This window comes from Podarcis liolepis (genome assembly GCF_965112155.1).
Source record: "Podarcis liolepis genome assembly, chromosome: 16".
NCBI lineage: Eukaryota > Metazoa > Chordata > Lepidosauria > Squamata > Lacertidae > Podarcis > Podarcis liolepis.
Window position 1 is genome coordinate 28,124,888 of NC_139567.1, and position 22,026 is coordinate 28,146,913.

A 22,026-nucleotide genomic window follows, 5' to 3' on the forward strand; every position below is an offset into this window, starting at 1 on the left:
AGTGTGACGTGGCAGCTAAAAAAGCCAATGCAATTCTGGGCTGCATCAATAGGAGTATAGCATCTAGATCAAGGGAAGTAATAGTGCCACTGTATTCTGCTCTGGTCAGACCTCACCTGGAGTACTGTGTCCAGTTCTGGGCACCACAATTCAAGAAGGACACTGACAAACTGGAACGTGTCCAGAGGAGGGCAACCAAAATGGTAAAAGGCCTGGAAACGATGCCTTATGAGGAACGGCTAAGGGAGCTGGGCATGTTTAGCCTGGAGAAGAGGAGGTTAAGGGGTGATATGATAGCCATGTTCAAATATATAAAAGGATGTCACATAGAGGAGGGAGAAAGGTTGTTTTATGCTGCTCCAGAGAAGCGGACACGGAGCAATGGATCCAAACTACAAGAAAGAAGATTCCACCTAAACATTAGGAAGAACTTCCTGACAGTAAGAGCTGTTCGACAGTGGAATTTGCTGCCAAGGAGTGTGGTGGAGTCTCCTACTTTGGAGGTCTTTAAGCAGAGGCTTGACAACCATATGTCAGGAGTGCTCTGATGGTGTTTCCTGCTTGGCAGGGGGTTGGACTCGATGGCCCTTGTGGTCTCTTCCAACTCTATGATTCTATGATTCTATGATTCTAAATTGCCTTTGTTGTCAAGAAAGGTTATACAGATTTTTATTAAAACATGTTGTGGTAAAAGAAAAAGGTGCACAAGTTCAATATTTTTAGTGCTATATGAGGAGGCCTATCCTTTAGAAAATGGTGTGATTTGACTTCCATTCCGATGTCTCAGTATTCAAGGGAGTTATCACAATGTATTGCATTTTCCTCCCATTTTAGAAAACAGGTGCAGGCATCAAGCTAGTATTCATTTTTTAAATGTTGGTTGTGCCTTGAACGTTTCCACCAAATGGCACTGTGATATATCAATGTTAGCTATTACAGTGTGGCAAATGAATATAAGGAATATGAACAGGGAGTTGAAACTGGTTAGCAGAGCCTAGCGAAGTGGAGACCTGGTTATACAGTAATGTGCTATCCTGTTTAATAGGTGAAAAGGTAACCTGTCCTTTAGAAACCTGTTCGTGCTTATATTGCCTCTAATGTACTTCTTTTTACAAGGAACTCTTCAAGCTCTGTTGTGTCTGTCAACCAACATGAACCCCACCTCCCTCCATGCACACAGTGACAGAACCAGTCTACAAAGCCACATGTTCTCAGCTGCTTCACAGTCTATGGTGTTATTTTCTTACAGATTGATAACAAGGGGAATCACCTTCTAGTCCACGAGGAATCATCCATTAATGTCCCTGCTATTGCGGCTGCCCATGTTATTAAAAGATACATTGCTCAGGCAGCAGATGAACTTTCCTTTGAGGTAAGCAATTGAACAGATATGTATTCCTTATCAAATGCAGCAGGAAGAACTTAGCCTAGGACTGCTTGTGCGGTTATTTAATAAGGATTTTTGGGCATGTTAAATGTTTTCTGGAAGTAAGAGTGAACATATTAAATCAGTCATGTATTCAATAATAATATTTTTGCACATCCTCTAGCCAACATTCTGAAAATTCAATACTGAGGAGTCCTGCAGCAATTATCTTTGCATATATAACATAACCAGAAAAATGTTTCCTCTGTGGTTTTGTGTCCCATGCTCATTAAACAATATGTCTGCTAAGAAAATGGGCATTGAGAACAGATTTGTATAAGTACTTTCCCCATGTTTAGGCATGAAAATAAGTGACCCATTTTCACCCCTCTTCCTTCCAAAGAAGCTTATTGTGCTCAGTTTAGAGCTTCTTTTAAACCCTGGACACAAGCCTCACACTGGCAGCTGGGCTGAGTATTTGAATGAAAATATTCCCCTGACTGCTTTTGAAAACTTGATCCTTTTTAGCTAATGCCCATTGGGTGCTCTGCGTATGTTCTGATTGCTTGCTTGCCTGTGCTGCTATCATCTGTTATGCTCTGAGGCAGTATTCTTCAGAATCTTAAGGAATGTACAAACAGCTGTTCATTGGATGTTTCAAAACATCGCCTTTCCATTTGTAGTATCTGGGGAAATGCATAATAAATTGGATATTATTTTCCCAGTTAAGATATATGCACACTATTAGAAATTAACGGTTTAATCGCTGATGCCATCATCACAATAGTAACCAATCTTGGTACAATTCAAAGGAACATTCAATGTTCTGCAATTAAAATCAGTTTTCATTTATCAGCCTCTCTCAACTTGAAACTAGTGCAAATGTAATGCTAATGGATATGTTATAAATATGGCTTAGAGATAAGATATGAGCAGCAGAATTGCATGCCCTCTCCCCAATGCAAGTTTACCTGCCACCACTCTGAAGCCTGGTGTTGCATCAACAGTAAGGGTGCCAAGGTTTCCTTGAACCAGGATTTGCAGGCCAACTATTAAAACAATGAATCCAGAGCTAAAGTGGTACCTCAGGTTAAGAATGGACCTCCAGAACGAATTAAGTTCTTAACCCAAGGTACCACTGTAATAGGAAATCAAAGCAACAGATTCTTGTTAAAAGTTTGGATAATGCCCCCTATCCCAGGCTTCTGTTGCCATATCTAATCATAGCATCTTCCTGTGTGAGAGACAGATTACATGACTAAACATATACATTAGGATATTGTCAGTGCAACTCTTGATAAATATCAAATTTCTTTGTGGCCAAAACATAGCTTAGGGACGCGGGTGGCGCTGTGGTGTAAACCACTAAGCCTTGGGCTTGCCAATTGGAAGGTCAAGCGATTTGAATCCCCGTGACGGGGTGAGCTCCCGTTGTTCGGTCCCAGCTCCTATCAACCTAGCAGTTCGAAAGCATGTCAAAATGCAAGTAGATAAATAGGTACCACTCCAGCGGGAAGGAAAACAGTGTTTCCATGCGCTACTCTGGTTTCGCCAGAAGTGGCTTAGTCATGCTGGCCACATGACCCGAAAAAACTGTCTGCGGACAAACGCCGGCTCCCTTTGCCAGTAAAGCAAGATGAGCGCTGCAACCCCAGAGTTGTTCGCGACTGGACTTAACTGCCAGGGGTCCTTTACCTTTAAAACATGGCTTATAGAACCGGAATCATAGAATTGTAGAGTTGGAAGGGACCCTGAGGGTCATCTAGACCAACCCCCTGCAATGCAAGAATTTCAACACATTGCCCTCAATCCAATTTGAAACCATACCGAACCCTGCTTCACGTTGCAAATGTACTGGCAGTTTTATGACTGCAGCACTTGGTACAAACCCCTCTAAAGCACTTTGGGTGGCCCACAGATTCCTATTAAATGCCTGAAATGCTTGGCTTTCTTTTTTTTTTTAATGCATACCTCCTGGTGGCAGAGATAAGCTTAAAAAGATGAGTGCAGTGTGTCTGAAAGGCTCAAAGGGCAAATAATAAGAACCTTACATGCATAGATGAAGTCTTGCTGGTGTCATTGGCAAGCACTCAGTGACTCGTGCAAACTACTTTAAATGTTTTATGTTAGACAAGTCATCTCAAAGGAATACTTAAATGCCTTCTCTCATCTTTCCATCCTGCTGATGTAACATCACATTTCTTTAATGCATTGTTAACTTTAACTTGGAGGAGCATATCACACTGAACCCCATGGTGGGTGGGGGCAGCACTGGTGCTGGGCAGAGGAGATAATACATAAGTGAGTACCAGTTGTTCATTTTTTTAAAAGTTCATTTGTTCAAATTTTCTTCCCACATTTGTTCATGATTCTGAGGTGTATTCCTCCTCAATTTGCATTTTAATCAGAACAGCTTTGGGCCTTTTAACTACTACTAAATGCATCACCCTTGCAAATATGTTTAAATGTGCATTGTATGGCATTGATAATGCATTAGCTCATATTTTGTAAGTGTTGATGCCATAGATAGGCAGAGACCGGTGCTATATGTTCATAATGGTGATTTTTAAAAATAGTCCTATAGAAACTGTACTTTTATTAACAAAATGTTTTTCAAAATAAAGTAAGAAAATTATTTATGCTGTGCCTTTCTAGGTGGGAGACATTGTGTCAGTCATCGACATGCCTCCAAAAGAACTGACCACTTGGTGGAGAGGAAAGCATGGATTTCAGGTACACTCAGCTGTTAGATTAGTTAATATTTCAGAAGCTATTGGATGGATTTTGTCAAATTATTACTGATAATAATACACTGTTATCTAATGCAATTATAATGCACTGTTTCCTGAATCTGGGAAACACTATAAAGACTTGAAAACGTTCCTTGGAATCCTGAGCAAAATATGGACACTACAAAGCTAGATATGAGACGAGCTGGACCCTCAAAGTATCCCTAGTATAAATAGGTACCATGATGCCCCCTTTTTTCTAAAACTGTCTGGCTGTAGAGAAGAGAAGTGTCATACATTCAGAGAGGATTGGAACTGGCAGGGCACCCTGCCTCTGCAGAGCCTGGAGAAGAATTTCGACTCAATTCTTGGGATTAAGTTGAGGCTGTCATTTGAACTGGATTGGGCAGAGATGTCAAAAGATTGCTCATAGGAGTGGACCCCTTTGACTTTAATAGTTTTGCAGAAATGAGAATGTATAGACAGGTACATTTTCTGCTGCTACTACTTTGGGAAGATTTGCACTTAAAATCCCCACATTCTTTGCAGTTGTACGGCAGAATCGAGGAAACCGACTCCTTGTTTCTATTGCTGTGTGGGAGTGGAAATGAGGCTGGGGAAACTACCTGAGCTGCCCACTGTTTCTTTCCATTTCCCTTTCCCCTTTTCTTTAGCCTGAGTTTGCTTGCTTGCTTTTCTTTGTCAGATTAGCTTTATTGAAGAGGCAAATAAACTACTGTTAAAATAAGCACCAGGCTTGGACTTGTGGGACAACTGCCTCTCTGTTTCAGCATGCACTTGCCCCATTCAAATATAAAGCAGGGCTGGGTGGGAGGTCTGCCCTTTATGCAAAAGGATGCAGGGGACAGGAGTGAAACCCACTCCTTTCCCTTTCCCTAGTGTGCTGATTTTAAGTAGCCCTCTCACCCCCAGCAGAGCCCAGTTGTGATACCAGAAGAACACAGCAAAATGAGGTGAGAGAGGGGTGGGATTTGCTTCCCTCTGATGCTCATTATTGTGTAAACCCTCTTTATATGTGGATGAGCAGACATGTGCTTGCCCCACATGGCAAATTTGATCCTATAGAGCAGGGGTCAGCAAACTTTTTCAGCAGGGGGCCGGTCCATTGTCCCTCAGACCTTGTGGGGGGCTGCACTATATTTGGGGGAGGGGGATGAACGAATTTCTATGCCCCACAAATAACCCAGAGATGCATTTTAAATAAAAGCACACATTCTACTCATGTAAAAACACGCTGATTCCTGGACCATCTGTGGGCCGGATTTAGAAGGTGATTGGGCTGGATCTGGCCCCCGAGCCTTAGTTTGCCTACCCATGCTATAGAGACAGAAGTCATAAGCCCTGTCATGGATACTAGTTCGCCAGCCAGCAATGTATGATGCTCTTTCTAGAATAGTAACACATGTACTAAACCATCACTATGTCCAGTTTGTTTTTTTATTTCACACATACCATATAGAAGCAATGTGCTTTTTTTAAAAAAACCTGTGAATAGTATGGAATGCACAAATATAGTTTAGGCTTGAGTGTTTTAGTGTGTTGTATAGAGGGAAAAGGATTAAGGCCCTTAAAAGCAAAATAGCAGAACTGATCAGTGGTGACATGCAGCCCCAAGGACCATCAAGAAGGGAAATTAGAAGTGTTATGAAAGACCTTAAAATAGAATGTACATAGACAGCAGTAGTACTGAGCAAGGCAGAAAGCAAAATTAAGAAGGTAACGGATATAAATTAGATAGAATGTATTAAGTGCCAGGAATAGTCTAAACCAGTCCATGACAGTAAGCATCATGCTGGATCTTATTTAATTTTGCTATTACTAGTCAGAGATTAAGACATTTGTCATTTTTCGACCCAGTATTTGCAAGACCGGTTTTCTCTTGTACATTGAAGGAGGAAGCAGTTATCATTCTAAGTACAGAAGGCTTATAGTACACTTGTGTGTCATGGTTGCTCTTCAGTGTGTTTTTTCACAATATGGGTTGTGTTTTGATCATATATACAGAGCTGCTGCAACCATATGCCAAGCATTTAGCTGTTTGTTTTTTGCTGTTGAGAACACTGGCCAAAAAGCAGCTAATCCAGAATGAGGCAACTGTGAATATAAGATTTGAGTTCAGAGCTATAAAATTAAAATACATTTTCCTGGTCCTGGTGAGTGGTTTATGACAAGGGTGTGCACAGTCCTAAGATAAGGATTTCTTTTGATCATTTTGAACCCTCTGGCTCTGATTAGTTAGACAAAAAAAGTCTTAACCTTATAGTCCATATTCCAAAATAAGCTGTGTGGAAAACTCTCATTTAAGTCTGTTCCTTTAAATGCATTCACACATTTTGTGGAGAGCTTTTAACTGAAGCTTTAACAAAATGCAATGAGAAAAAGAAACACCAACTTGGCTGGCAAAGGATGAATGGAGCAGATTATCCCTCTGCCACCCTGTTCACTCACCTGCATGTAATTCCTGGTCACCTGTGGTTGTTTTATGTGGTTTAATTTTTTTATGGTGGCAAAAAGTTGCATTTGTGACTAGCCCGAGAAATACACTATTTGCCTAGTTGTTATAAAAAGAAAAGAAGAAAGTTAGAATAAACCACTTTCTTTACACTTGGTGAACTAGCCTTTTAAGAACCATCTCTTATTTATATGTGTTTGGACCGTAAGTATATCCAGAAAGCATGTAATGGGAGCATAGTGAGCAACATGAATTTAAAAAGCAGTTATATTTTATAACAAAGAATATAATCTACAGGATTACGCCTGAATTGTTTAAATATTGTGGTGTTGTGCAAATAGCCCCTTTTACTGCAAAGCTATTAGAACATGACTTTACGTGTGATTCTATTCTTAAATATGCTGCAGACGTGAATTTCCATCTGTCTCTCTTTGTCACAGGTGGGATTCTTTCCTAGTGAATGTGTTGAGCTAATTAATGACAAAGTTCCTCAGTCTATGACCAATTCTGTGCCAAAACCAGGTATGTGTGTATTATATTTTAAACAAATGCATATAATGTGGCAGAATGTTGATGTTAAATCCTTTCTACAGTGTCTCACTGCATTCACTCAAATATTTATTCCACTGATGTGTTCTTTCATATTTATTGATCACCCATTCAAAACTATTTCAGTGTATGCATTCCATGATACATGCTTCAGTGTACCCTTTCTGCTATTTCACAGTTTTGATTTAATTTCTCAGTGGTTTGATTTTAATATTAGGATATGTTTTGTAAGATTTCTGCATTTTGTATAACTGCTGCTAGACAGTGTGGTGGTTAGTGTGCTGTAATGTTTCTTCTGTTCGTGTACATTTTCTGTCAGTGTTTATTTCTTGCCATATAAAAAAGATCCCTTCAGCCTGGATTCTAATGATGCTTGGCTTTGCAATTTAAGCCAAACTAACCTATGATGTGGGGGACGCGGGTGGCGCTGTGGGTAAAACCTCAGCGCCTAGGACTTGCCGATCGCATGGTCGGCGGTTCGAACCCCCGCGGCGGGGTGCGCTCCCGTCGTTTGGTCCCAGCGCCTGCCAACCTAGCAGTTCGAAAGCACCCCCGGGTGCAAATAGATAAATAGGGACCGCTTACCAGCAGGAAGGTAAACGGCGTTCCGTGTTCTGCACTGGCTCGGCAGATGCAGCTTGTCACGCTGGCCACGTGACCTGGAAGTGTCTGCGGACAGCGCGACTCCTGGCCTATAGAGTGAGATGAGCGCACAACCCTAGAGTCTGTCAAGACTGGCCCATATGGGCAGGGGTACCTTTACCTTTACCTTTTAACCTATGCTGCACCTGCTTTACCCTCTGCTTCATCCCATCTACTTGCTGATTGATAGTGGAGTTTATTTGTTTATTTCTGTGAATTTATGCTAATTTAAAACTTATTTCCAATCTTAAAACATCAATAAAAACAAGAAAACAACACACACACACACACACACACACACACACACACCATGTGTAATAGTAAGCCATGCACCCTGCTCTAAAGTATCTGCTCTAGGTTTATATAGTTTTAAGAGTACTCTGGAGTTGCAACATTTTGTCTTTTACAAAAATGTGAAAATAGATTGGTGCCTTAGGCTTACCAGTTGGTGCCTCAGGCTTACCACTTTTAATGATGACCTGTCTTATATGCACGGTATTGATGTATCCCTAAGGATTAGATTATTCAAAGATATTACAAAACCAAATTACTGTTAAATTTATCCATTGCTTTAGAAATAAATCCTTGGAGAGCCAGTGTGGTGTAGTGGTTAAGAGCGGTAGACTCGTAATCTGGGGAACCGGGTTCGCGTCTCCGCTCCTCCACATGCAGCTGCTGGGTGACCTTGGGCCAGTCACACTTCTTTGAAGTCTCTCAGCCCCACTCACCTCACAGAGTGTTTGTTGTGGGGGAGGAAGGGAAAGGAGAATGTTAGCCGCTTTGAGACTCCTGAAGGGGTGTGAAAGGCGGGATATCAAATCCAAACTCTTCTTCTTCTTCTTGGTGGGTAAATTTAGTATACCTCCTTCCATCTTTTGATCTAGTTCCTGGGGCCCTCTTTCCTACATGCTTTCTATAGAAATTGATTATTCCACTTCGTGTGCAAAATATTTGAGGCTTATTTTGCAATTGTGGTAACAGTTGTGCAGACATCTTGACATGCCAAGTGGTTTTAGAGTTCAAAAATTAATTGGATTTTTAGCTGGATAGATGTGGGATTGCATGTTCTTCCGTTATAGACAGACCCACATCATACATTTAAAGCTTGTTCAATACACATTTAAAGCACATGATCCCCCCCCCAGGAATTCTGGGAAATGTAGTTTATTAAGGGTGCTGAGAATTATGGATCTGCGAGGGGGAAACTACAATTCCAAGGATGCTTTGGGAAGTCATCTGCTTTAAATACGCATTTGATATGCTTTAAATGGAAGGTGTGGATCTGCTAAAAAAGTATTGAAAGTTAATAACTATCTTAGCATAAAATTTATATATTTCTAAGAAAAAGTTACTGGCATTCAGAAAGAAGCCAAAACTCCTTGTTACATATTGGCTTTGAAATACACTTAAAGTTCTAACTCTGTTGTTCCTAAAATGAAAGCCCAGCATTAGGCCAGATCCTTTCCTATATAAATGCTGATTTAGTAATCACTGTGTTGTTAGTACAGATTCCATTTTTTGTCAAGTGAGCTTCTGCTTTGCTTTTAGTTTCCTTCATTTTTAAGATACCTAAAGAAATACTGTTTTTGAAAATTATATGTATGAATAAAACTAGGTGCAAGTAACATGATCATGCTATGAAACAGGGATAGAAACCATGGGGACCTCTAAATGTTGTTGGACTCCAGTTTTCATCCTCCCCAGACAGCATAGGCAGTGGTCAGAGATGATGGTAGTTGTAGTTCCACAGAATCTGGAGGGTCACAAGGTCCCCACCCCCGCTATAAAGGGACAGTGATCTCCACCTGCTACTGTCATTCTCCCTCCCACCCCACTGAGAAGGCAAGGGGCGGGATGTCTGCTAGCTATGATGGGTGATGCTACTAGAAAGTGGCTACTAGCCTTGATGGCTGTGCTCTGCCTCTAGTGTTGAAGACAGTATGCCTTTCAAATTTCAGTTGCTGGGAATCATGAGCGTGCAGAGCATTGCTGCACTTAAGGTCCTGCCATGTACAGTGGTACCTCGGGTTACATACACTTCAGGTTACAGACTCCGCTAACCCAGAAATATTACCTCGGGTTAAGAGCTTTGCTTCAGGATGAGAACAGAAATCGTGCAGCGGCAGCGCAGTAGCAGCAGGAGGCCCCATTAGCTAAAGTGGTGCTTCAGGTTAAGAACAGTTTCAGGTTAAGAATGGACCTCCAGAACGAATTAAGTACTTAACCTGAGGTACCACTGTATAGCATTTCCTGGGAAGGTGCAGTAAAAGAAAGGTGTGCCTGTACCATGTGCAACCCTGGATCCCAGCTGCTGTCCTTCATTTTTATGGATGTGATATGTTTTTTAAAAAAGAGGTGGAAATAGTAGTAGTAATAATAATGAAAAAAACAAACAACTGTAGAGGGTACAGAGGTCACGGTTTATTCCTGTCATAAAACCCCTGGAAGGAAATGTTCAGGTGTTCCTCTGTGCTCTCCCCGCCCCCGCCCCAATATTACAGGCAGGACTGCAAATCTAGTTAATCTTGCTGACAGTGCCAAATTTATTCCTTATAGGAAGTGTCTGTCATGCTTTCTATCTGTATGGCTCTAAAGTGGTAAGGGAAATACAAATACTGCTCTTTTAATGCAACTTGCATTGCTTGCCTGAACAGTATGTGTTCTTTTATGATGTATAATTCCATTACTAGTGGTGTGGGGAATAAGGATGGGGAAGGCGTTTCTGTCCTCCTCAACTTGCCCAGTCTGTAGTTTTGTGCAAATAGGTGTCAACGTATTTTTCTTGATCTCTTCTATTCCTTTTCCATATTTATTTTGTCTTTTGTAGCACATATTATCCACTTTGTATGAACGCTCTACATGTGTTCTTATTAACACCAAGCATGTTGCTCATCTCATTCTACATCTGCCTTGTATGTTGTCTGGGGAGTGTTTTTAATATGACTGATTTTAGAATGTTCCTTGATTATCTTTGTATAGTTGAGGGATTCTAATAATAGCATATTAACAAAGTTACAAGGTGCACCTTGGAGTTCCTTGTACAGAAATGGAGAGGTTCCTTCAACCTTTTTCAAACTTTTTGTACATTCCATGTTGGTGTGATAGTACTTGAATAAAGTATTGATTCAAATTAATCCTTGCAGTGCATAGTTAAATGCTAATATCTCATTGCATCTAATAAATTGGCATTTTGTCTACCAAAGGTAATGAATTTGGTATTTTTATGTGTGTTTGTTCATATATGTCTTTGTGTTTCAGTATTAATTGATATAAATTAAAATTGGTTTGCTAAGGTTGCTTACAGAGATTTTTTTCAAGATGTTTGGACTTGACAGCCACTTGGAATAATGGCACAACCTGGCTTTTCTGCTGTAATTAGATGGTTGTCCTCAGCTCCCTGTATGGCATTACCATACAAATGCCCCCATGTACTGGTTAAAAAGTTAAATCCTAGGCATGAACAGCTGCACATGAAGGGCTTTCTGACATATGCAGCAATTTCAAGCTGCCCCCATGAAGCAAATAGTTGAATCAGTCCATAAGCAAATATTTTAATTCAGCTGACTGCTATTGTTGTGTTGTCATTGGGAAGGGTTGGGGGTGCAGGGCACTGGGCTAGAACTAAGAACTCTGGTTTCCTTCCTGGCTCAATATGACCACCTGTCACTACATAATCCTACATTTATATTTGCATTCCTGAAAACCAGCAGACATGTACATGCCTTCCTTTCTGATAGACAAAAGGGTGGGGAAATTCAAAGTGTCCTCGATACAAACAAACATGATAGTCTCTCTTGCAGGGTGCTTTGTACTGTCAGCTCCTGAAAAACCTCTGTCACCTCGTAGGTTTTCTTTAGCCTGTCCCTCTGTATGATTTTAGTTCTAAAAGAAGTTCCTGTGAAATCCTTGAGGCCGCTTCCCCCTCAAATGTTAGGGGTATTACGTTGAAGTGAAAGTGGATGCTGGACAGTTCATGTGAGGGTTTAAATGGACAACGTCACAGTGGTTAAATGTGCTCTAAGATGCATTAGGATATTTTTTCTGGATTAGGAATTGTTACTAACATACATCTGAAACAGAATGTCTTAAATTCTGTGTGTGTTTAATTTATTTTTTTTACTGGACTCTTTAAGAGGTGTTTAAATAATCATAAAGCAATATTGCAATATAAACCCATTATGGATTAATTAAAAACATGAACCCATTGAAGCACCACTTTTGTAACCTCTGTAGGAATAGAACCACTTTAACACAGTGACTCCACTCCCACCTTGTGCAGTTGGTCCAGAAGGATTTTGTAGTTAATGGTATAGAGAAATGCAGAGGGCTATGTATGGGGTAATCATGAGCTGTAGGATAATCAAGAGGGTCTTGCTTTCCCCCACCATCTTTTGATGAAGACCATCAACCAGAAGGGAGACAGTTCTAATCCTGAACCCCACCTGGAAGCCAGATCAAAATCAAGTTGATTTGTTTCATCCAGGGCTCTTGCAACTGTACAACCAGTCAGATGCACCACTTTCACCAGGAAAGGGAGGTTTTGTGTAGGTTTATAATCCCCCCAAAATCATTAATCTGTCATGCCCAATTCGTGGTTGTTCAAACCATGTGGCAATTGTGGCAAACTAAGTGGCAGTTTTCACTTTCATTGTGCTTCCCCCCTCCATTTGGCAATGTCTCAAGAAAGAAATGCACAAACAGAAATAAATAAAAGCATCTGTGTTGGCTTCAGTTTCACTAAATCTGGTTTGGTGGGGGAAAGAGTCAAGTGGGCAGATGGCTGAACTTGTTTATAAATGCAATGAATTTTTTTGAATGTTTAGCATCGAATGTTTCTTTGTTTGGAAATGTTGCACTTGAAGTTGTTGGAATGATCATCATCACATCACTTAATTCTTCTGTCTAGAAGCCCAGGATATACATCCATTTTGTTGATTCACTCCCAGTTTAGTGCTGTACCATATGAAGTCCCATTTGATTTCAGAAAAGATTTGGACAACTATGCCATTTTAAGTGCCTCACTCTTATTTATTTTTTTTCTAATTAAATTTCTGCACCATCCTTCATCTGTGGATCACAGGGCAGTTTACAATATGGCAACACAAAAGTCCTCCTGAGGGAATTACAAAGAAAAGATTCTGTGTGGGCCCCTCCAGTCTCTTAAAATGAAAATGTCCTGTTTTTATAATGGTTGTTCGTTTTAATAATTAATTTTCTTTTGAATTGTACTTTCTCAGTCTCCCCTGCCCATGGAGCCCGTCCAGCGTCCTGGAGCTACTTCCCCCCTTGTACGTTTCCATTTATTTCATTTTTCTCTATCTCGTCGCCTTTAGTATTATTCAGCTGAATCGTTACCTGTTTGGGAGATGTGCAGAGACATCAGAGTGGGATTTATTGCTTTTATTTTTCCACAGAATGCCTTTAAAATTTTGAAGTGTAAAATAAATGTGGGTTGGAGTGTGAAGGACAGAAATAGTAGCAACAATCACTCTTCTTTTTCTCCAAATTCTCAGAATAAATCTCAGATTGTTAGGGTAGTCAGCTGTAGTCTCATTTGGAGTCCATGCAATCAGTATCTGTGAAATTATATCCCAGAATCGGAGATACAGCATCTCAAAAGGGTTTGCTTTGAAAAATTGCTATATTGTCATGTACATTTTCCAAATGTTTTTTTTTTAATTAGGCTCCATCACTAAAATATGTAATAGTTTAATGCCAGGTTTTTCAAACAGCTGTTTTTGGGGACTACAACTCCCATCACCCCTAGCTAGCAGGACCAGTGGTCAGGGATGATGAGAAACAGCTGGAGACTCAAATTTTGGAAACCCTAGTTTAGTGTATTTTGTAATAAGAATTTTGATTTTGTTTCACAATCTTCATAATGGAGAGTGAAAGCATCTGCCTCAGCCTCTTTCCCTATAGTAATATTTGATTGCAGTGGAGAGGCAGTGGTGGTCAAGAATTGCACAGGCATATTTCAAGGCCTTTTTCACAGTGTAACTTCTGCCACCATGAAGGAATTGATTTCATCATAATACATTTTTGTTAAATGCTTTAGAAAAACAGTCTTACAATATTTATAATATTAATTACTTTCATCAGAGGCTGTAGCAATAGTGGAAAACCATAATTGTGTCCTAGACTTTGGTCCAGGATCCTGTCAGCAGGCCAGATCCTGACCTCCATCAACTTCTGGAGGCCATTTTAACTCCACCCACTTGTCAATTGCCTAAATTCAGATGAAGCCCTTCCTTTTGCCTGTGCAATTTGAAATTAAACCACATGGACAAAAAGACCACAGGCAATCTTTTGCAAGGGTAGAAATCACAAAGAGGAAGTATCACAGGAGACAGATTGGCAATGTGCTCATGTTTTCAGCAGAACTATGGAGTAGGAGGGCCCTTTTCTTCTGCCACTATTGGTAATTATAACAGAGCTGCGCTGCAACAGGGTGGATCTGTGTTGTGGTATTGAGGTTAAAGTGTGTGCATGCATGCACACTCCCTTTCAGTGGCTGGCCTCATCAGTGATAGGGAATATGAAGTAGCTCTTCATCAAATTGAACATGTCAGTATAGACTTTCTTGAAATCTCTTAGTTGTGGTGAAAGAGGGGAAGACACGGGCTATTTCTCTATGCCATGTAGCTCAATTGTATTATGGGGGTGGGGAGCTTTTAATCAGGTGTGAGGGACCTTTAATCCTTCAGATATTGTTTGACTATAATACCCACCGTATCTGGTAATTGATTATGGCTGCAGGGGCTGATGGGAGTTTTAGTTCAGCAATATCTGAGAGGCAAAGGGTTCCCCACACCTGGCCTCAACCTTCAGCCTATATTACTTCCTTCCTCAGTGTCAATAGATAACAACACTGCCGCCCATCAGTTATTCAGTCAATGTGAAAAATCATTTTTGTAAGAAACTTTTTTAAAAGGAAGTGTCCAGGAGGTAACTTATAGTTCTTCCGCACAACAATTTAAACATTGTGGTTTTCCTTATTTTTTGGCAACCATAGATCCTAGATCTGTGACTAGGATCACAATTGTTGGATTGGTGTGTGGTTGCCACACTTTGACTCCATAGCATTGGGCATTCACAAATATATTTGTGTGCCAAAGTGGATATACTCCACCATAACTCTGGTTGGGTGCATTAGGTAGGGTTCTAGCTGTACTTTTAAAACATGTATTAAAGCACCCATTCTCTGTAACATAATCTTAGATCCTTTTGGCCATGGGAATTGATGCATCTGAATTCATGTGCGCTTCTTACATCTAAGCAATAAAAAGGCCATGAACATTTTCCCCGTAAAGGAAAGTCCTGGCAGATGTTGGTCAGAGTCAGACTGATGACATGGCGGCATTTACTGTAGTTAGAGGTAGATAGTAAGTTCTGACCAAGGGTCTCATTTCTGTTTTACGTGCATATATGTAGAAACAATTCAAACCAATTTTATTCTGGAGCTTAAAATAAGCAGCAGAGATTTGAAGCTATTCTATGCTATTACTATCTTGCAAATCAAGTTGCTATTGACCAGCATGTTAAAATTTATTTTTTTGTCCTTTCTTGCCTCATCCCACCCCTCCACCCCCCAAACCACATGCAGATTTGGAGATAGATAGTGTAAAGCCAGGTTCAGCATGTGTTTCAGAGCCTCTGAACTATTCCCAGCTGAGCTCAGGTAGAGCATGTCGCAGTCAACTGTAGACTCTTAAGTGTACTAACCCTGAGTCTAACATTGTGTGTTCTAGCAATAATACCTATTAATGGATATAGATTCGGTGTTAGAAGATAGACTATAGTTCTAGTTATGTCTGGACACTTGTTATCTAAAAGTTGGGGAAAGAGCCTAACATCCAGGTGATGGTGTAATGTTTCTCTTGGCAGGTGCCATGGAAATCAGTCAGTTCACTAGTCATTTTCCGCACGTCCCACCCTCACCCGAATGGATTCATAGGCTCTATGAATCCTGCAAATTTGGGTGTCTCTGTGTGTTTGTGAACCTTGAATTATACTTAGCTGCTGTTTCCTTGAGGTGTGGTTATAAATAAGGTGTGTGTGTGTGTGTGTGTGTGTGTGTGTGTGTGTGTGTATGTAAAATGTGGTGTATATACACACAAATACAAATGTGTATGAACACATACCAAAGGAGATATGTTGCCTGCCACTGGCAACTTTGTCTCAGGACTGAGGAGAAGACAGAGGGAGGGGAAAGAAGAGAGAAGAAATATTGTTGAATCTCTGTAGTTTAGCAGCAGCTCAAATGACCATATTATGTACACAGCTGCAAAGCTATAAGTAGAAACTGCTGTTGCTATAGTTGTCTTGACTACATTGCAAGAATCTCCAAAGAAGAAGATGTATTGGAATAAAATTATGCAAAACACAGTTATGTGACTAATCTTTGCTATATTAAAATAGCTTTTTAGAGCCATTTATTTAGACACTTTTTAGTGCAGCTCATACTGTTTGTTTATAATTTGGGAAGCTATAGGGTAGCTGTAGACATATGAAGCCTTGCATTTATTTTGATATATTCTGCTTGTAAGATAACAGCCATTAATCTGAGTCCTATTTAAGGGCTGAAGTGAAATTAGAAGTTACCTTCTAACTGCCAGAATCAATTTCTCTGATTTGACATTAAAGATGTCCTTCTTGGGATCTACTCAGCTCCTTCTCTCCACTTTGCTTTGGACCAAAGCAACATACCAGGCTGTTGTGCAGGAACCCCACAGTGGTATCCAACAACTTCCCTCAGTGCAAGCTGCTCACCCCAAAGAGCAGAAGTAAGCTCTGGCCACATGATGCTCTGTGGAAAGGAGTGGGAGACGTTGGCCTAAAACAGCAGCAAGCAAGAGAAATGAAGCATTTAACTCAGCCTTCCCCAAGCTAGTGCCCTCCAGATGTTTTGGATTACAACTCCCATCAGCTCCATGTGCTGGCTGGGGCTGATGGGAGTTGTAGTTTAAAAGATCTGAACACTAGGTTGCAGAGGGTGATTTTAACTCATCACAACTAACAGTAAAATTCTTCTTTTACCAGGACAACCTTTTACCCAAGTAAGTAAAACAGACAGTTGGTGGCTGAGAGAGTAAAAGAGGGCTATTATAATTTATTAGTATTTTCATTAATAAATCACTTCTTGATTTGTAAAGTGCTTTACAATTTGGTTACAATTTTGGTCTGGTTCATCATTGTTGCAAAGCTCCGGCAAGGTCAATAGATGGAGAACTGAAGTTGAGAGAGGGTGATTTAGTCAATACAGACTCCCTTGATGAGCATGGATCTGGACCTGGTTCCCAGTACCATGTTTTAAAATAATGCTGAGCTATACTGAGGTCCAGCGCCGAGAGCTTCCTGCGGTTCCCTCACTGTGAGAAATGAGGTTACAGGGAGCCAGGCAGAGGGCCTTCTCAGTAGTGGCGCCCGCCCTGTGGAACGCCCTCCCATCAGATGTCAAGGAAATAACCAACTACCTGACTTTTAGAAAACATCTGAAGGCAGCCCTGTTTTGGGAAGTTTTTAATGTTTGATGTATTTATTGTGTTTTTAATATTCTATTTGGAGCTGTCCAGAGTGATGGGTGGGGTATAACTGATACTAATAAATTCTTCTTCTTCTTCTTCTTCTTCTTCTTCTTCTTCTTCTTCTTCTTCTTCTTCTTCTTCTTCACAACTCTGTTATCTTACAGACACTTTTGAGCATTATCCTGTGTGTTTAGTCATTACACCACAATGTGTGTGATCTATAAAATCTAAGCTGATTGTTTTTAAACAAAGCAAAAATATACTCACAGCTCAACTTTTCACACACAACCTTTATTTACTGGTAGACATATTTCTTTAAGCAATTAAATTGTCACACCTTGCAGGCGTTCATTTAGGCCTCTTTTCTCCTGCATTGCTTGAAGTGCTGATATCATCCTCTTCTTTTTCACATTTGCTCATTAATTACTTTAACAGCAGTGCTTTGAAGATATAGTCTAAGGTATTTAGCAAGTAACAGACGCTAGGCTTCATTACCTTCATTATTGGCACAACTAAGAGAGTCTGTGTATATAACAGGATTTCTGCCCTGGGTGCTGAACTCTGGAGTCAGTGTTGAACTTCAGGATGTTAACTGTGATGTCACAACAATAATCCTTTTCCAACTAGTCACCCCAGGTGAGCAAGTAGTTAATTGTTTAGCCCTAAACTATCCCAATCACAGAAGTCATATAATCCCAGTCTCCACGCAAATCCATTCTGCAATCCCCACAATTTGCCAAAAGATTGTTTTAACCCTGAAAAGGAGAGCCAGTGTGGTGATAGAGAACTGCACATAGACACAACTGGGCAAAACTGTGTTGACATCCCTGTTCAGTCCCAGCGCTTATTGGCTAATTGTGAGTGAGCCACTGCCTTTCATCGCAACTTCTCGCACAGGGATGCTGTGAGAGGCTCATCATAAGAAAAACCATGGCTTATGAATTGTCCCAGAAAACTAAGTTGTAATGAAACATTGTAAATATTGAAGTTTCAAAACCGTAATTCTTCTGATCCCCTTCAGTCTCAGATCTATTTAAGGCATGGAGGGGGGTGAGAAGGAAGGTTTTCAATGTTTGAATTAATTACACAAATGGTCAGCATGTTTCCAAGCTGTCAACATAAAATGGTGCCAAATCAAATTAAGCATGGTACACAGTCAATTTGTATTCACCATACATTCATATAAATGAACATGACAGCAACAAATGAGGTTCTGAATGCAAAAACCTACAGTCCCATAATGTAAAAAGGCAGAGAGTGTTTGTATAATGGTGGACCAAGGCTGGATTAAAATGAGGCACACTGAAATATATGTTTCTCAGATGCACAGAAGAGCGCCATTCTGCAAATAATGTGCACAAATAATCACTGTTTATAGCAGTATATTTTTCACATTTACAGATCTGAACTTTTTCTCATTTGGTGGACAATCTTAAATGGGGTGGTAGTAGAAGTAAAATAGTAGATTGAAACCAATTGGGCAAGGGGATTAATTACACAAATTTCAAGCTGGTGTTGAAGGAACAAAATGGCTTTGAATTCTGAGGATCCAAGGTTGACTCTGCCCTGCCTGCACACACACACACACACACACACACACACACACACACACACTCACACTCCAATCTTGTCTCCTTTCAGGGTTCCTGCTGAACCACAGAGTTGAAAATTGGCTAACGGGGAAAGCTTTAGTAGTCTATCCTTCAGTCATTCAATGCTACAAGTGTCATATGCTTCCCTTTAAACCAAGGGTCAGCAAACTTTTTCAGCAGGGGGCCGGTCCACTGTCCCTCAGACCTTGGGGGGGGGGAGACTATTTTGGGGAGGGGGGAATGTCCCACAAATAACCCAGAGATGCATTTTAAATAAAAGCACATATTCTACTCATGTAAAAATACCAGGCAGGCCCCACAAATAACCCAGAGATGCATTTTAAATAAAAGCACATACAGTGGTACCTCGGGTTAAGTACTTAATTTGTTCCGGAGGTCTGTTCTTAACCTGAAACTGTTCTTAACCTGAAGCACCATTTTAGCTAATGGGGCCTCCTGCTGCTGCCGCGCTGCCGGAGCACGATTTCTGTTCTTATCCTGAAGCAAACCTCTTAACCTGAAGCACTATTTCTGGGTTAGCAGAGTCTGTAACCTGAAGCATATGTAACCTGAAGTGTATGTAACCCAAAGTACCACTGTATTCTACTCATGTTAAAACACCAGGCAGGCCCCACAAATAACCCAGAGATGCATTTTAAACAAAAGGACACATTCTACTCATGTAAAAACACGCTGATTCCCGGACCTTCCACAGGCTGGATTTAGAAGGCGATTGGGCCGGATCCGGCCCCCGGGCCTTAGTTTGCCTACCCATGCTTTAAACAAAACACTGAGAAATAGAATTACGTGTCTGGAAGCGGTTGGAGAATGGATGGCAGCTAACAGATTGATGTTGACTCCTGACAAGACAGAAGTACCGTTTTGGGGGGACAGGAGCGGGTGGGTATGGAGGACTCGCTGGTCCTGAATGGGGTAACTGTGCCTCTGAAGGACCAGGTGTGCAGCCTGGGAGTCATTTTGAACTCACAGCTGTCCATGGAGGCGCAGGTCAATTCTGTGTCCAGGGCAGCTGTCTACCAGCTCCATCTGGTACGCAGGCTGAGACCCTACCTGCCCGCAGACTGTCTCGCCAGAGTGGTCCATGCTCTGGTTATCTCCCGCTTGGACTACTGCCATGCACTCTACGTGGGGCTACCTTTGAAGGTGACCCAGAAACTACAACTAATCCAGAATGCGGCAGCTAGACCTGGGAGTGGCTGCCAAGACCACATAACACTGGTCCTGAAAGACCTATATTGGCTCCCAGTACGTTTCTGGGCACAATTCAAAGTGTTGGTGCTGACCTTTAAAGCCCTAAATGGTCTTGGCCCAGTGTACCTGAAGGAGTGTCTCCACCCCCATTGTTCTGAGTTCTAGCGCCGAGAGCCTTCTGGAGGTTCCCTCACTGCGAGAAGTGACATTACAGGGTACCAGGCGGAGGGCCTTCTCGGTAGTGGCGCCCACGCTCTGGAATGCCCTCCCATCAGATGGCAAAGAAATAAATACCTGACTTTTAGAAGGCACCTGATGGCAGCCCTGTTAGGGAAGCTTTTAATATTTGATGAATTATGGTATTTTAATATTTTTCTGGAAGCAGCCTAGAGTGACTGGGGAAACCCAGCAAGATGCGTGGGGTATAAATTACTATTATTACATGTAGCCTTTAGTTTGGCTTTGAGCTTCACAGCTGAGGAGGGATATGAACCCAGGTCTCACTGTCTCAACCTTTGCTAACCTGATGTGCTGATTGGACTTGTACTCCAAAACATCTATAGTGCACCAGGTTGACAAAGACTATTCTATCTAGTACACAAGACATTTTCATTAAGTTTGAGGAATTTAATTTGCATAGTGGTTGCATACATGGTAGGCTGCAGACTTGCAAGTGGCATGCTACCTAACTTTAAGAAATGCCTACATAACCTGAGGCGAAAACAGCATTGCCTATGACTGGGTTATTTATATAAATGGTTATTAGAAGCTGGTATAATTAGGGAGTTTAAGCAAAACAGATCGTTCTTGTTAAATAAATCCAAATTGTTATTCCACACAATAGTAGATATATTTCACACTTAATGAATTGAAGTTCATAATTCTTCTTTAATAACATCATTTTTAATCATCTGCAAATTTTTGCATAGCTTAACAGCTATGCTGTTCTGTGTATGTGTCTGTTTTAGCAAGAGTTAACTGCCAAGCAGTATTGATGTTTACAGTGAACATGTCCAAACAGCTGGACGGCTATTTCATGGGACTCCAGGAAATTCCAGATGTCCTTTGTCTTGGGCAGAAAGGCTGTGCTAGGGTTGTTTAAAACCATTTGGAATTGATCTAGTTATATATGCTAGATCTATTTATTGGCACCCCCAAAACAAGTTAGCACTACTTAAATCAATTAACCTTGATCAATTTTTCAAGTAGCTTAAACAGAGCGGTATTAAGATATGAAAATCATTTGTGGATTAAAAAAAATCCTTTTAATGCTCATCATGAGAGAGAGAGAGAGAGAGAGAGAGAGAGAGAGAGAGAGAATGTCACATCTGTGCCAGTTATACTGAAACAAGGGGGATGTCCAGAATCCTGAGAAACTTGCATTTGAAAGTAACAAAGCAATTCCGTCTGTTTTGCTGCACTCCCTCCCCCACAAAGCTATATGGACAGAAATTATTTCACTCCAACTCCCTAGTGTGGTCGATGCATTTGAGCTGCCATATGTGGTTGAGTCATCCTCTTTAATTGTCTCCTCCCCCTTCCTGTTGATTCATTTGGTTTATTGCTGGACTAGGAATGTTGTCCAGTTCACAGGTTATTACTCCACATTGAGCTTTCCAAGGAAGAAAAAGATGTGTAACAGTACGAGAGATCCTCAGCTTCTCCGGGTCTGAGAGTCACCTGAGCAGAGGAATGGCTCTGTGGGGTGGAGCTAGACTTGTGTAGCTTGTTTCACAAGGGTGAGATCTTTGGGAGGAGCTTCCTCCTCGATTGCAGGCAGAGCCGGAGAGAGTCACAGGGAGGTGCTGAGCTCACCTCTAGATGCATTGGTAGCCAGGAGGGGCAGCCAGAGACTCTGAACTGGAGGAGGAAAGGAAAGCTGAGCTGAAGAAGAATATCGCTCCTTCTGAGTGTTTTCAGTGAAGAAATTCCTCCA

At 41.0% G+C, this 22,026-nt stretch overlaps 1 protein-coding gene across 7 annotated transcripts in view; it reads left to right on the forward strand.

The window, feature by feature from the left end:
• Window positions 1–22,026, forward strand: part of ARHGAP32 (Rho GTPase activating protein 32) — a 208,278-nt gene that overhangs the window by 140,763 nt on the left and 45,489 nt on the right. For 5 of the 7 annotated variants that reach the window (XM_083479135.1, XM_083479136.1, XM_083479141.1 and 2 more), the window contains 5 exons: window positions 1,250–1,372; window positions 4,022–4,099; window positions 7,009–7,090; window positions 12,997–13,047; window positions 15,366–15,440. In XM_083479135.1, coding sequence (XP_083335261.1) covers window positions 1,250–1,372; window positions 4,022–4,099; window positions 7,009–7,090; window positions 12,997–13,047; window positions 15,366–15,440 — 409 coding nt within the window. The remainder of the gene's footprint in view (window positions 1–1,249; window positions 1,373–4,021; window positions 4,100–7,008; window positions 7,091–12,996; window positions 13,048–15,365; window positions 15,441–22,026) is intronic. The other 2 variants (XM_083479138.1, XM_083479140.1) reach the window with 1 other exon arrangement.